Genomic DNA, 16,431 nt, shown 5'->3' with positions numbered 1-16,431 from the left:
CCCCCACCCTCCGTCCCAAACTCCACAGAAACACAATAGAGCTCCGAAGTCTGACGTCACTTTCAGTAGAGGGTGTCAATCTCCAGGTTCATGTATTTGTTTTTTATATTGAGATCCCCAAACGGCGATTTTAGGTCACTTCATATAAGAACTGTGTTTGAAAAATAAACCGACCACCTCGGCGTTTCTGTCAGGGGAGTGGCTGTGCGTCGTTAATGATGTCCATTCATATTTGATACAGCCAGTTTCTAGAGAAAATGGAATTAATGTGACCGCAAAAGCCTTGAAACTACATATGAATGCAATGTCGCTGAGCATATACGTCACGCCCAGCTGTCAACATATTGCGTTCCTGAGATTCCTCGTTGACGTAAGCTCAGCTGGTGGTGACTCGACTCGTACTAACCACGATACATTATATATCAATAAAATAAAAATAAACGTAATTAACGTTCAGTTTCTGTTGTGCGACGGGCTGCGGGCAGAAGCAGCCTACCCGGAAATGTAGTCTCTGGGTTGTTTGGCTCGTTTCTAACGCTTATTTTGTTACTCTTTGGGTATATTTGTACATTTCCACCTTCAGTCGATGCTTCATATCAATATGAGTGAAAAGGCCCGGGTGATCGGTTTATTTTTCAAACACAGTTCTTATATGAGGCGATCTAAAATCCCCCTATGGAGAGTACAATGCTTATAAAAACATACATGAACCATGGCGCTCACTGCCCTCTACTGGTAGTAGAGGGCAGTGACGTCAGGACTTCGGTGCTCTATTGGCCGCCACTGTGAAACAGGAGGGAGTCCGGGCCGGGCCAGGCAGGCATGGGTTTTTTTTTCCTCTCCTTTCATCAGACCAGTGAATTAATTAATGCACATCTGGAAGTTACTTGGACGAGAGATAGAAATGAAGAAGGGCAGGAATGTGTGGCATTAATTAATTAATTAATCCATCCATCCATCCATCCATCCATCCATCCATCCATCCATCCATTCATTCATTCATTCATTCATCCATCCATCCATCCATCCATCCATCCATCCATCCATCCATCCATTCATTCATACATTCATTCATACATTCATTCATTCCAGCACCCGCAGGCCTCCGTTAATGCAAAAAGTGGGACACATAATATGTGTCAAGAGAACAGCCGTGTGTGTGTGTGTGTGTGTGTGTGTGTGTGTGTGTGTGTGTGTGTGTGTGTGTGTGTGTGTGTGTGTGTGTGTGTGTGTGTGCGCATGCGCGTGCGCATGTGTGTGTGTGTGTGTGTGTGTGCGTTCGTTTGTGGTAAAGTCTCTGTGTGGCCGTCCCGTCCTTCAGCGCCCTCTGCTGGAGACTCTCTCTATTTACGTAGACCTGAAGAGAACACAGAGAAACACAGAACATGAAGGGTTAAAACCTACTGTGAAAATACTGTCAATATATACCCAAAATATACCCAAAAATATACCAAAAATATACCCAAAATATACATCAAATATATACCCAAAATATACATCAAATATACATCAAATATACCCAAAATATACATCAAATATACCCAAAATATACATCAAATATACCCAAAATATACCCAAAATATACCTCCCAAAACATAGGCCCAGGGCCCCAGAATATACCCCCCCGGGCAAAACTATTCCCGGGGTTAAAGGGGAAAACCACCCATTTTCAACATTTTACTATGTCATTAATATACCTTAGAGCTGTTGTGTGGAAATAATAAAAAAGTCCCCCCATTTTGTGTTTCCTAGAACTGTAATTATGAAAAAAATCATTAACATGGTGAAACACATCTTGATGACATCATCAAGATGTGTTTCACCATGTTAATGATTTTTTTCAGACCTCTAGTTCTAGGAAACACGGAACTTTTTTAATATTTCCACACAACAGCTCTAAGGTACATTAATGACATAGTAAAAGATTGAAAATGAGTGGAATGCCCCTTTAATGTGTGCTGTCCTGTTCCAGGGTTAATGTGTGCTGGTCTGTTCCAGCCTCCTCGACAGAATGGCCGGTGTGGAGCGTTGCAGTCCCGCCCCCTTTCATGACATCATGACGCAGTCCCGCCCCCTTTCATGACGACGAGCGGCCCGGAAGAGAATTTCCCATTCATTTTTTGCCCCCCATAGACGACCATCATAGTTGGCTTGCAGGTCTTTTAATTATTACTTTCTGAAACGTCTATGGAAAAAAATGAGGGCGGGACTGCGACGCTCTATAGAACCGCGAGGTTCCCGGTTCGATCCCGGGCTCCCCCAGAGTTACTGTCGAAGTGTCCTTGAGCAAGACACTGAACCCCTGATTGCTCCTGATGTGCAGGTTGGTGCCTTACATGGTTTCCTCCACCATTGGTGTATGAATGTGTGTCTGAATGGGTGAATGTAATGCACAATCTACGTAAAGCGCTATATAAATGCACCATTTACCATTTTACTATTTACCACAACGAAAACAAGCCTATAGGCCCTATAGGGGCTTGGCCCAAAGTCTGTTAAAAAAAGTATTCAATCAATATATAAATAGCATATACTCTTTTCCAAGTGTCTGTTTTTTTTTACAACTGAATGACTACTGAATGAGATGAGTACACAAATTAAATTTAGAATATATATATATATATATATATATATATTTTTGCTGGTGAAAACTGATTAAATAATCTGTATTATTTTGAGACCATTCCGATACCGATATGGCATTTTTATGGCCGATATGGCCTATTCCTACCGATTAATCGTGCATCCCTACTCTGAACGCCTAATTGCTCCCGATGTGCAGGTTGATGCCTCCGCCATCGGTGTGTGAATGTGTCCAAGAGAGGCACCGACGAGCGAGTCGCCAAGTGTTGCCAAGTATATATACCTGAGCCGTTGGAGGTAATATCCCGACAGAATGGAAACTACGAGCAGGTGAGATGGTGTCATTACGTCCTGGTACGTGTGCTTTAAAGATGAGGTGCTGTGATATCCCCCTTACCCCCCCGCCCCCTAGAACATGATCATCAGGTATATGATTATACTAGTAGGAAGATGTTTTTCTAAAAAGTGTACAGAAAGTGTTTATATTTGGTTTTAATGTGGCCACACCCACCAGTTCGTTAGGTAGGCTATGCCTGGTTTTCACCTTAGCACCACCCACCTGAAGTTAAGCCACGCCCACAGCTGTTGTTGTGGTGTTAGGGGAGGGGATGATTTTATGATGTCACTAACATGGTGTATTTCGATTGGGCCTTTTGACACAAAGGCTTTAAGCTTTCAGGAAGAAACAAAAAATACACAGGGAAGACATATTTTAATATTCTAACCACACCTGGGGGTCTATTAGAATAAAGTTAACTCCACAGACACATACAAAACACCTGGGGGTCTATTAGAGTAATGTTAACTCCATAGACACCTGGGGGTCTATTAGAGTAACGTTAACTCCACAGACACATACAAAACACCTGGGGGTCTATTAGAGTAACTTTAACTCCACAGACACATACAAAACACCTGGGGGTCTATTAGAGTAATGTTAACTCCATAGACACATACACAACACCTGGGGGTCTATTAGAGTAATGTTAACTCCATAGACACATACAAAACACCTGGGGGTCTATTAGAGTAATGTTAACTCCATAGATACATACAGTACAAAACACCTGGGGGTCTATTAGAGTAATGTTAACTCCATAGACGCATACAAAACACCTGGGGGTCTATTAGAGTAATGTTAACTCCATAGACACATACAAACACCTGGGGGTCTATTAGAGTAATGTTAACTCCATAGACGCATACAAAACACCTGGGGGTCTATTAGAGTAATGTTAACTCCAAAGACTCATACAAAACACCTGGGGGTCTATTAGAGTAATGTTAACTCCATAGACACATACAAAACACCTGGGGGTCTATTAGAGTAACGTTAACTCCATAGACGCATACAAAACACCTTATTTTGCCCTTATCTTGAAAGGGCTTTTGGCCGGCAACCGCTGAGTCAGGAAGTAAAATCCGCTATTTAACCAACCACCCAAAACATACATTTATCAGCAAAATACTAGCGTTTGGATACATCAGACGCAAACCAAGCTTGCATTTTGGTCTAAAAAGCGATTCTGGGATTTTTTTTTTCTTTCCGGAAATGAAAACCGGCGTGAAACCGGAGTGTTACACAGGGAAACTGGACACAGCTGATCACCCAAATTAATTGATATTAAAAAAGGCATCCTTAGGTGTCATTAACCCATACATTACCCATTACCCATACAACCCATACATTAAAGAAAGGCGTCAGGAGGCGTCACATGGCACGGAGTGAGTTAAGATGGTGTCACATTACTTACTGGTACATGGGCTTTAAGAGAAGAGGAGATGGTTTCTCATTGACATGGTAGAGTGGGAATGGGTCAAATCCACCAATGAAATCAACTGAAAAATAAAACCAAATGGAATCAAACACAAAAGAATTATGAAGGAAATGAAACACAAAATTAACAAACAACAACAATAATGAAAAACTTAAAAGGACAACAAACAAGAACAACAACTGAACAAAACAAATGTGTGGATTAAATGGTGTAAGAAATGCTTTGACGTGAGTGGATGGAATGTATGCGGATGTATGCGGATGGAGGTGATGTGAGGCGAGGCTGTGTGTGTTTTCTCTGGGTTTCATGTCATTATTCCGAACTCTCAATATTCCGACCTCCCATAATTCCGAACTAACACTATCCCTTTCGCGGGGCAGCAGTGGCTGTGTGAATGGGTGAATGTAATGCACAATCTATGTAATGCGCCTTGGATAAAGGCGCTATATAAACTAGAAAGGTCGGCCAATTACAATGTTGCGTCACCCCTGCGATCATGCGTAAGTAATTCGGATGGGATTTATCCCCCCAAAAAACATTTTTCTGCAAGAAACGGTTAAATTTTTCGCATTTGCGGTGCCCCCTATGGATGAAAATGGAATCGCTTTTGGCTTTTGGTTGATTAAACCACCCGCGACATCTGATTCAAATTTGGGATGGATTGGACATTCCTTTCGTGATTTTAGGCATTTTTTGTAAAATAGGCCCCTCCCGCTAACTTCGGACGACGATTAAGGCCGAACGATACGGACAAAAAAAATTCAAAAAATCTGAGAAAAGTTTAAACGCGGTCCGATAGGTCCAGAGATCATGTGTACCGATTTCTGTGAGATTCGGACCAAATCTGTAGAATCAGAAAATAAAAGTGTGTTTTGAAGAAAATTCAAAATGGCGGAAAATCTATCCTGACGCAAATGGGCGTGGCGTTTACAACCTACGGTTCAAGAGTTATAAGCCAAAACGTAAAGTGGGCTGTTATAGCGCCACCATGAGGCCGACCGATGTAATTATAAGTTAATTAATTTTAGTAAGTATTACGAATTATCCCTCCAAGTTTTGTAACTAGTCTATAGCCCTTACGGTCTCCGAGGAAAAAATACTTGAACGTGATTTTTCGCATTTTCCCATTCATGTCAATGGGGAAATTTAATTCACTAATAAATTCATATCAATTAAACTATACAATATTTATCTTAGAAATGAGCAAGCACACCATTCCCGATTTCTCCGGTCAATTTGACATATGGGTCAAGTGCGTACAGTTAAAACTGTGGGAGGAGTAGCGTTTAAAAAAAAAGGTTACTCCAGTAAAAATAAAGTGTTACAATTACAATAGTCTGGTTGAACCACACTAAAAGTGTTACAATTACAATAGTCTGGTTGCCCTTACACTAATGAACCAGTTACCTATCCCTAACCTCCGTTTTAACCGGCCACGTAGGTCGCTAACCCTAATCTCAGTCTTAACCGGCCGCGAAGGTCGCTAACCCTAACCTCAGTCTCGACCGACCACATAGATCACTAACCCTAACCTCAGTCTTAACCGACCACATTGATCACTAACCCTAACCCCAGTCTTAATCGGCCGCGAAGGTCGCTAACCCTAACCTCAGTCTTAACCTACGACGTAAGTCACTAACCCTAACCTCAGTCTTAACTGACCACATTGATCACTAACCCTAACCTCAGTCTTAATCGGCCGCGAAGGTCGCTAACCCTAACCTCAGTCTTAACCTACCACATAATACACACCCACTGGACCCCCAGCACCTTAATTGACGGAATGACATCATCACGTAACTATGTCACAATGCCATCATCATGTCCTTTAAAACCAATCGTCAAGTGGACAAAATGTCATTTAGCGACTTTAAACGACGGCTCTAACTTCTTGTAGTAACGTCTGAGAGATAGATTGTCAACACTGCCAAGCAGAGGAGGATAAATTCGCTATCGACAGTCATCGGCCTCGTGGATTGGCCAACCCCGCTGTGAGAAATGTTCCGCTGGACGCTGCATCTGAGTGGAGCAACAAAACAATACCGTTGTAATGCTGTTGCAGTGCAGGACAAGCTGTACCACTTTGAATGGTCCCATCATCTCAACACGGATCAGATTGCAGTGCTCGTCTTCAACACGGTGTCCTTGCGCTGGAGGACGTTGCCCCCGGTGACACGCGGACGAGGAGAACGTCACCCAGAGATTCCCTCCAGACGTAGCGCCCACGCAGCCGTGCCGCTGGAGGATACCATCTACGTGTGGGGAGGGATCCCTTACTGCGACGTGCTATATGCCTATGACGTCGACGCACACAGATGGTTCAAACCACAGGTTTCTGGGACTGTTCCAGAGGCGAGGTACAGCCACTCTGCCTGTGTTGTGGGGAAGGTCATGTTTATCCATGGAGGATTCACCCAGCTGACTGGATACACTAATGACATCTACAAGTTGGACACCAGCACAATGGTCTGGGCTTTAATCAACACCAGAGGAACTCCACCACCTGTATCAGAAGATCACTCTGTCACCATCATCGGGAAAAAGATGTTTGTATTTGGAGGCTATGGGAGGGGTCAGTACTACAACACCATCAGAGTGTTTGACACAGAAACCAACTACTGGCTGAGCACGTCTTCTGCACAGCCTCTTCCAGAAGGACGCTGGTTGCATTCAGCCTTTGACTATGATGGAGAACTCTACATAATTGGTGGATACAACAATAACCAGATCTTCAATGATCTGTGGAAATTCAGTCCAGAGACCTTCTCCTGGAAGAAGGTTGAGCCCAAGGGGAAAGGCCTGTTTAATATTAGTATGGGCTGTTGCATGGTGGGAGATTGTATCTTCCTCTTTGAAGGATACTACAACACATCCAATGACCTGTACGTCCTAGACTTGAGTCCTAGCCTGAAGACCTTAAGTAAGCTTGCAGTTATTCAGTACGGTCTGGAACAGTCTGAACTCCCACACGACATCAGGTGGGAACTGAGAGCCATGACTTCCAAGCACAACTGAAACTACATCAGTCCGTTAAAGAATTAACAGAATAAAATGACTCACTGGCGCCGATTCATAAACCACAGATCACTTGAGCACAGTCCACAATGCTCTGCTGTATTTTACAGTTAAAGCATTATTTAAAAAAAAAACTTCTTGTTTGATTCCTGCACCAAATTAGCATCCAAGGCAGACAGACATTTTTGCTACATTTGATCAACAACAGTGTGACGGAGTATGGCACTAACCCATTGACAAATAATTTGTCAATTTAAAACAAATTAACGTCTAAACAAACCCAGCCCGGTCCGATCTAATTGGTTCAAGGCGAGAACAAGCTATATTCAGCTGCCAGTAGCTAAAGTTGTTTTTCTTCTTTTTTTCCTTCTTCCGATGTTAATAGGGAGATTCGTCTTTGTTTTGTTTTGGGATGTTTTGGCGTTTGCATAGTCATGGAGAAAAATGTTCTGTTGGTCTTGGAAAAAATAGTAAAAACAAACTCGCTCAAAATCGCTGGTGGGGTGGACAGACAGTAATGGGTTAATTTACAAAAATATGCAGATACTGTAGGAGGTTTTCTGCCTTAAAGCAACGATACGCATTGTGCCTTTAAAAAAAGGAAGAAAATACATTTAGTTAGTTGTCTATTCTATAGGAGAGCTCATCAGTATTTATATTAACAGGGAAGGAGAACAGAGCGCGGGCCCGGCCTGTCCGGGTGGTTCTGCTCACCAGCGCTACGGTTACAGGCTTTAGTTCTGACACACCAAAGGTCCGACAGTCATTAGACCGACAACCTATACCCCAAACCTTGACCACAAGCACCACGAAACGCATGTTGGACCATGCAACGCATGTCGGACCATGCAACGCATGGACCACGCAACGCATGTCGGACCACGCAACGCATGTCGGACCATGCAACGCATGTCGGACCACGCAACGCATGTCGGACCATGCAACGCATGTCGGACCACGCAACGCATGTCGGACCACGCAACGCATGTCGGACCATGCAACGCATGTCGGACCATGCAACGCATGTCGGACCACGCAACGCATGTCGGACCACGCAACGCATGTCGGACCACGCAACGCATGTCGGACCACGCAACGCATGTCGGACCACGCAACGCATGTCGGACCACGCAACGCATGTCGGACCATGCAAAATGTCGGACAATGTAACATGGCGGACCATGCAACGCATGGCGGACCATGCAACGCATGGCGGACCATGCAACGCATGGCGGACCATGCAACGCATGTAGGACCATGCAACGCATGTCGGACCATGCAACGCATGTCGGACCACGCAAAATGTCGGACAATGTAACATGGCGGACCATGCAACGCATGGCGGACCATGCAACGCATGGCGGACCATGCAACGCATGTAGGACCACGCAACGCATGTAGGACCATGCAACGCATGACGGACCATGCAACGCATGGACCATGCAACGCATGGCGGACCATGCAACGCATGACGGACCATGCAACGCATGGACCATGCAACGCATGGCGGACCATGCAACGCATGGACAATGCAACGCATGGCGGACCATGCAACGCATGTCGGACCACGCAACGCATGTCGGACCACGCAGCGCATGTCGGACCATGCACCGCATGTCGGAACACGCAACGCATGTCGGACCATGCAACGCATGTCGGACCATGCAACGCATGTCGGACCATGCAACGCATGTCGGACCATGCAACGCATGTCGGACCATGCAACGCATGTTGGACCATGCAACGCATGTCGGACCATGCACCGCATGTCGGAACACGCAACGCATGTCGGAACACGCAACGCATGTCGGACCATGCACCGCATGTCGGAACACGCAACGCATGTCGGAACACGCAACGCATGTCGGACCATGCAACGCATGTCGGACCATGCACCGCATGTCGGAACACGCAACGCATGTCGGAACACGCAACGCATGTCGGACCATGCAACGCATGTCGGACCATGCAACGCATGTTGGACCACGCAACGCATGGCGGACCATGCAACGCATGTCGGACCATGCAACGCATGTTGGACCACGCAACGCATGGCGGACCATGCAACGCATGTCGGACCATGCAACCCATGGCGGACCATGCAACGCATGGCGGACCATGCAACGCATGGCGGACCATGCAACGCATGGACCATGCAACGCATGGCGGACCATGCAACGCATGTCGGACCATGCAACGCATGTCGGACCATGCAGCGCATGTCGGACCATGCAGCGCATGTCGGGAGCGACGGGTGATTTCCACATGCCGGACCTTTGGCGTGTCGGATAAGCGTGCGCACTAATGGGTGTATAGATAAACATGCTTAATCCCCTCAAAGGTAATCTGCACTTTAAGCATTTCACCTCCAGTAACCTCTAATAAGACTAAAAGTATTTTAGCAACTTAGCCTTAGGGTTACTGTCTGTTAGTAGCAAATTCTGATTTTAGCTCAGTCTTTGAACTCCAGGCCTGCCTAGGCTACTTAAACTATTTAGTTTTAATCTAGTCTTAGCTGACTAAAAATAACACTGGCATTAAAGAAACTAAAACATAATTGCCCATACATTCTTTGTTCTTCACTTATACAATTGTACGGTAAAAACACTGAAGTCCTTAAAGGACCACTTCACCACTTTTCAACCTATCTTCATATAATAGGTCCTCACTAATAATCATGATAAAATGGCACGATTTTTTTCTACTCAGTCTGTGTCTCATAGGAGGGCTGTGGGCAGTTTAGAAACCGTCTTCCAGTGACATCATCATTAGGCAGATCTTTTTTTTAAACAAGATTTTTTTACAAAAAATTTTAGATTTTCATTATCGTGAGAACGATGGCTTCCATTTTCACATTGCAACTTTTCAGGACTAGTAAGCCTGCAGTTTCTATTAGCTTGTATTCCCCATCGATGATGTCACTGGAAGACGGTTTCTGAACTGCCCACAGCCCTCCTATGAGACACAGACTGAGTAGAACAAAATTGCGCCATTTTTTCATGATTATTTGTGATATACCTACTATATGAAGATAGGTTGAAAAGTGGTGAAGTGGTCCTTTAAACCAGAAACCTAACCGCAAGCACGACACAATGCATGTGGGACCAACGCATGTCGGGAGCGACGGGTGATTTCCGCATGTCGGACCTTTGCCGTGTCGGATAAGCGTGTGCACCCCAGCACGCTACGGCTGTCCCCGACAAAACGCCAGCGCGCGCACGGCCGTCCCGACAAAACCACACAATTCTGGCGAGTGAGGCTGCCGAGTGAGGCTGCCCCAAACTGGAGCTGCTTTCTTTGTGCACGGTCAGAGAATACAGTACTCTACGCACGGACCCTCTCATTATCTTTAGACTGTCAATTTGTCTGCCTATTGTTTCGTTACAAAACTGCAGACTCACTCCTACGCTTTACGACGTAATTTGAAGAAGACTCAGCTTTTCAGACTCCACCTCAGCCCTAGTAGCGCTCGACACAGAGAGATATGACCGCCTTGCACAAAGACAGTGGTCGTTTGTGGTAGTTTCTGTTACGTTTGGGCTTTGTGACTGGTGCCTATACGCAGCAATGTGTGTGTGTGTGTGTGTGTGTGTGTGTGTGTGTGTGTGTGTGTGTGTGTGTGTGTGTGTGTGTGCGTGCGTGCGCCTGCTTGCCTGCCTGCCTGCGTGCGTGCGTGCGTGCGTGCGCATGTGTCTGTTCGTCTGAGCACGGAAATAGTGTTTTTCACCACCAAGTGTCACTGTTGCGCATCATAACACGCACGCACAGACGCAGGCCAGGGAGGAGGGCTTGTACAGTACAGTACAGTACAGTACAGTACAGTACAGTACAGTACAGTACAGTACAGTACAGTACAGTACAGTACAGTACAGTACAGTACTACAGCACAAGTACAGTACAGCACCACTTTTTTCTCCACGATGCACATTCTAACTTTGTTCTTTTGTAAATGAACACAACTCTGACAAATGGAACCAAATGGACCCCGCAAAAGTAGACCACAAATAGCATGCTGTGTTTGGGTAATCAACACAGTGAGAGGAACAGGTGCGGTAAAACCCTCCCATCCTGGCTGTGCTTCTCGCTAAACTAGAACATGGTACAGTGAGCCCATGAAGGCCTGCTCTTAAAACACCCATTGTTTTTAAGGCTTGCAAGCCGAGGCCAAGACAAATCTGTGCGGAAAACAAGGGAAACAAGGGAAACAACACGACATGGCAGCTTTTCACTGGGTGTAATTATTCAGCAGATTTTCTCTGATCCCGCTCCGCGGCTGAAAAGCCGTTACGACACTTCCCTTCCTCCGCTCGCTCTTTTGTTATTGTAATCAGCCCTTTGCAGCGCGCCAGAGCGCACGCACGCACGCGCGCGCGCGCGTGTGGGTGCACACACTTCTGCAGTCTCATTTCCACACTCATTTGAAGTGGCAGATTAAAGTGACACAGGCTCCTCTCTCTCTCTCTCTCCTGTGATAATCTGTTCATGATAATGGTCTCTTGTACAGTCAGACAGTCAGACAGACACACATGGCTCCTTACTCTCTTTCTCTCTCTCTCTCTCTCTCTCTCTCTCTCTCTGACGTCACGCGGTGTCGGGTGTGTGAGTGAGTGGCTGTGTGTGAGAGACGCTGCTGAATGAGAACTCTGGTTTAACCCCTGTTCTTTTTCCAAACTGTACTGTCTTACTGCAAAAAAAGGTAAGAAGAGTTAAGTTTTAAAAGCTGGCTTTGGTGGGGATGGCGTCTCCCGATGCAGGGAGAACACCATCCATGTCCATTAAACATGGTGTGAGAATAGCCTCTGAACCTCGCTTCACTGTGGAGGAAGTGTTGTTGGCTGTTGGTGAACAAGTGGGACATGAAACAATCACATATGGTTCGCGCATGAATAAAGCTGTGGTTGTTTTTCTGACAGAAGAGCATTTTGTCCATGCGTTGGTCGGAACGGGTATAATATTAGACGAGAGCCTCGTCAATGTCACTCCGTTGGCTGTACCGTCAACACGGGTTACAGTGTCAGGAGTGGAAAGTTTTGGAAAGTTTGCTACGGGGTTCAGGCATGTCCGCCTCGGATGCAGTGATCCGCGTTTGCAACACGTGCAGTCTCTGAGGAGACAAGCTTTTATGTATCTAAGCTGCCCAACGCAAACACTTGAAGCGTCATTTAAAGTCAAATATGAAAGTGGCTACTACACGGTTTATGCAAGCACCGGAAATATGAAATGTTTTGAGTGTGGCGATGTGGGCCACAAGCGTGCAGGGTGTCCCCACACTAACAGGCAGACCGGCGGCGCTGCGGGTCGCGCACACCACCCCCCGCTAGGAGGGGTGGAGCGATGATTGCGGAACACAATCAGTGCCGGAAGTCCTTCAAAATAGGAGCTCTGGGGTGCCGGAACAACATGGCCACTTTTACTCGGAAAGCCATGACCCGGAAACAATCTACTAAAAAAAGTTCACTTTACATAGCTAGCTTATATTGCGATCGTTTTAGTTTATACGATATATGATCCAAAAAGCGTTCATATTTTGCGGGAGAGACGGATGAGGAGCAGAAATGAAGCGCCAGTATATCGATCCGTTCAACACCACGGAAAGCGCCCTGGATTAGGAGAGACGAGTCATTCTTTCCGCCGCGCTAACGGCTAACTCAATGATAAGCTAACATGGGGACAGAGCGGAGCATACGGTAGCCGAGGCGTACTGACAAATAAAAAAAAAGGGAAAAATTCAGAATATTCTTATCTCGCCCCGTATCATTGAGGATGCGCTAGGACGGCTACAGACGTCTTTAGGACGCGCCGATTGGGACCCCTAGGACGTGCTGACACGTTGGATGGACGGAAACGGTTAACCAGTGTGGAGGTGGACTCACCACCACAGGGTGATCTTGAAAACGAGTTGGAGAATGATGATGATGAAGAAGAGATCATGCAAGAGGAAGAGGTAAATAACTCACAACTCTCTGCCTTTCTAGTACAGAAAGAAAGATCACTCTACTCATTAAATGAGATTAATAATTTATTGGACTCAACATATGGAAAACAATCTGTTGAAGTGAGTGACTACTTCCCTGATACTGAAATCCAGTGAAATCCAGTCACACAACATGGACTGAAGGACGCATGGAGAGAGTTACACCCAGCCAGCAGACAGTATACTTGGACTAAGGTCTCTGAGGGTAGGATCAGTGCTGCCATACTTGACAGGATATATGTTAATACAAACTTACAGTAATAGGGTTATGAAAGCTGTCATAACCCCGGTGGGGTTCTCTGATCACCACCTAGTGATGGTGGAAATATCTTTGTCTGTACCGAAAATACGCAGCCCATACTGGCATTTTAATGTAAGGTTAATAGAAGACAAACAATTCTGTAATTTCTTTTCTTGTTTTTGGAAGGAATGGAAAGGAAAACAGAATTAATATGAAAACGTTGTATCATGGTGGGAGGTCGGAAAAGTACAAATTAAGATTTTTTTGTCAACAATACACTGCACACACAGCAGCAACGGTCTGGGACTTTTGGCGCCCCCTGGTGGCGGTGAATGAGTTGAAGAGCTCAATGATGAAATGTTTATTTTTGGGCCAAAGTACAAAGCATCAGAAAAGAGACGAGTGGGCCTGTTGAACTTTTTACTTGCGCAGGTAAAGATTAGCATCTGGCTCACTAGGAGGAACACAATGCAAGAAGCAGGGTCAGTAGACCCTGAACTCACTAGGAGGAACACAATGCAAGGAGCAGGGTCAGTAGACCCAGAACTCACTAGGAGGAACACAATGCAAGAAGCAGGGTCAGTAGACCCAGAACTCACTAGGAGGAACACAATGCAAGGAGCAGGGTCAGTAGACCCAGAACTCACTAGGAGGAACACAATGCAAGAAGCAGGGTCAGTAGACCCAGAACTCACTAGGAGGAACACAATGCAAGGAGCAGGGTCAGTAGACCCAGAACTCACTAGGAGGAACAAAATGCAAGAAGCAGGGTCAGTAGACCCAGAACTCACTAGGAGGAACACAATGCAAGGAGCAGGGTCAGTAGACCCATAACTCACTAGGAGGAACAAAATGCAAGGAGCAGGGTCAGTAGACCCAGAACTCACTAGGAGGAACACAATGCAAGGAGCAGGGTCAGTAGACCCAGAACTCACTAGGAGGAACAAAATGCAAGGAGCAGGGTCAGTAGACCCAGAACTCACTAGGAGGAACACAATGCAAGGAGCAGGGTCAGTAGACCCAGAACTCACTAGGAGGAACAAAATGCAAGAAGCAGGGTCAGTAGACCCAGAACTCACTAGGAGGAACAAAATGCAAGGAGCAGGGTCAGTAGACCCAGAACTCACTAGGAGGAACACAATGCAAGGAGCAGGGTCAGTAGACCCAGAACTCATGGCAAAAGGACTGATAACAGCTCGTCTCAGAATAGAGTTTGCCTACTATAAACTGATTTCCTGTCTAGAACAGTTCGTTGAGATGTGGGGACACGAGAACCTTTTGTGTAGCATTGAGCAAGAATCTTAAGACAAGGAAAAAGAAAAAAGAAAAGAAAAATAAATGTTTTTTAGGTCTCTCTCTCTCTCTCTCTCTCTCTCTCTCTCTCTCTCTCTCTCTCTCTCTCTCTCTCTCTCTCTCTCTCTCTCTCTCTCTCTCTCTCTCTCTCTCTCTCTCTCTCTCTCCCCTGTGATAATCTGTTCATGATAATGGTCTCTTGTACAGTCAGACAGTCAGACACACATGGCTCCTCAGGGCAAAAATAAACATTGTACACTAACCGACCCGTTACATGTGTAGCCTCTAGCAAAGCTTAAATGAACATCCCAATTTGAACAGTACAGTCATGCCCAACGACAGTGGCTATGTGTGTGCCAAAGAAAAATCACAAATCTTAAAAAAAAAGAAAAAAAAAAAGAATAAATAAATAAACCAAACCGCTATATCTTTGACTCTGGCTCAAATCCTTTCAACGACCCAGCACTTGATTTCTCGCCAGCACAGCACAGCACAGTCTTCCTGCCCGCTATTGTTTTGAAAAACAAAAACAAAAAACACCAGCGTTGTCGCGCGTTCGTCGGAGTATAGAGGACGCCAGTTAAACCCCCACATCCCCCCCCCCCCCCAACCCATTTTGACCTGAAATCAGATTCTGAAAATGTCTTCTACATCCTGACAGTTTTCTGAAAAAGTCACATCAGTCGTTCTTCGATTTTTCAAAAATAGCAGACCTACAAGCTCGTAGCGCGCCACTCGGTGGCGCGCTATGAGCTTGTAGGTCTGGGTCTATTTTTTTTTTTTGAAAAATTTGCTATTTTTCAATAGCTAAAGGCATAACATAATGCTAACACCAAAAGGGGTTCCTACCCAAAATGGGTTAAAACAAACACAGTAAAGCTGCCAACTGTCCCGCGCCGCTAGAGAACAAACGGACGGACGTTCCTTCAGAGGTCAGAGGTCAGCCCCAGAACAAAGTGGAGAGAGGGAAACCCACGCAGAGGGAAGAGTCTTCAGAGTCAGAGTTTTGTCTTAGGTCGACCTGACCCCCACCGTTCCCCCCGTCCCCCCAGTCCTCCGTTCCCTCCACAAGATGGTGTATTAACCCTCGGGGGATTATACTTAGGGGTGATTGATTATGAAATACTTCCCTTTGAGAGAGAGAGAGATCAGGTGGGCTGGTTGGCTGGTTGGTTGATTGAGGCTAACCGCTCACAGCTGCTGAAATCTTACTGGCATGTGACCACCATGCTCTTTTAAAACATGCACGCACGCTAGGGTTTCATATTTTCCCGGATTTGGCTCATTTTAATTCCCGGGACCTTTTCCCGGGCGGGAATTCCCGTCAGAAAAAAAAGAAAATAATGCATTTATGTGTATAGATACTTCATATGTTCAATAGAATAGTGATATATGTTTGTCTAAAACGTTTTATTTGAACGAAATATGAACATATAGCCTACAGTTAAATTATTAAATTAAAATATTAATAATGTTATAGGCCTACTACTACGCTATTCAGAAAAGGTGACACTTAAGGAGTTTGCACTAATGTGACCGTCGAAGCA

The 16,431-nt window shown here is 45.5% G+C and overlaps 1 protein-coding gene across 1 annotated transcript in view; it reads right to left on the bottom strand.

The window, feature by feature from the left end:
* Nucleotides 1-1,084: 1,084 nt before the first annotated feature.
* LOC306917213 (sodium/potassium-transporting ATPase subunit beta-1-interacting protein 3-like) overlaps nucleotides 1,085-16,431 on the bottom strand; it is a 226,559-nt gene continuing 211,212 nt past the window's right edge. Inside the window, 2 exon segments of the mRNA XM_079495345.1 lie at nucleotides 1,085-1,357; nucleotides 4,338-4,422. Of these exon segments, the coding sequence (XP_079351471.1) occupies nucleotides 1,348-1,357; nucleotides 4,338-4,422 (95 nt within the window). The 3' untranslated portion in view covers nucleotides 1,085-1,347.

The sequence above is a fragment of the Electrona antarctica genome (genome assembly GCF_951216825.1).
Source record: "Electrona antarctica genome assembly, chromosome: 2".
Classification (NCBI taxonomy): Eukaryota; Metazoa; Chordata; class Actinopteri; order Myctophiformes; family Myctophidae; genus Electrona; species Electrona antarctica.
Note: the sequence above shows the minus strand (reverse complement) of the source record. Positions and strands in the feature narration are given on the sequence as shown.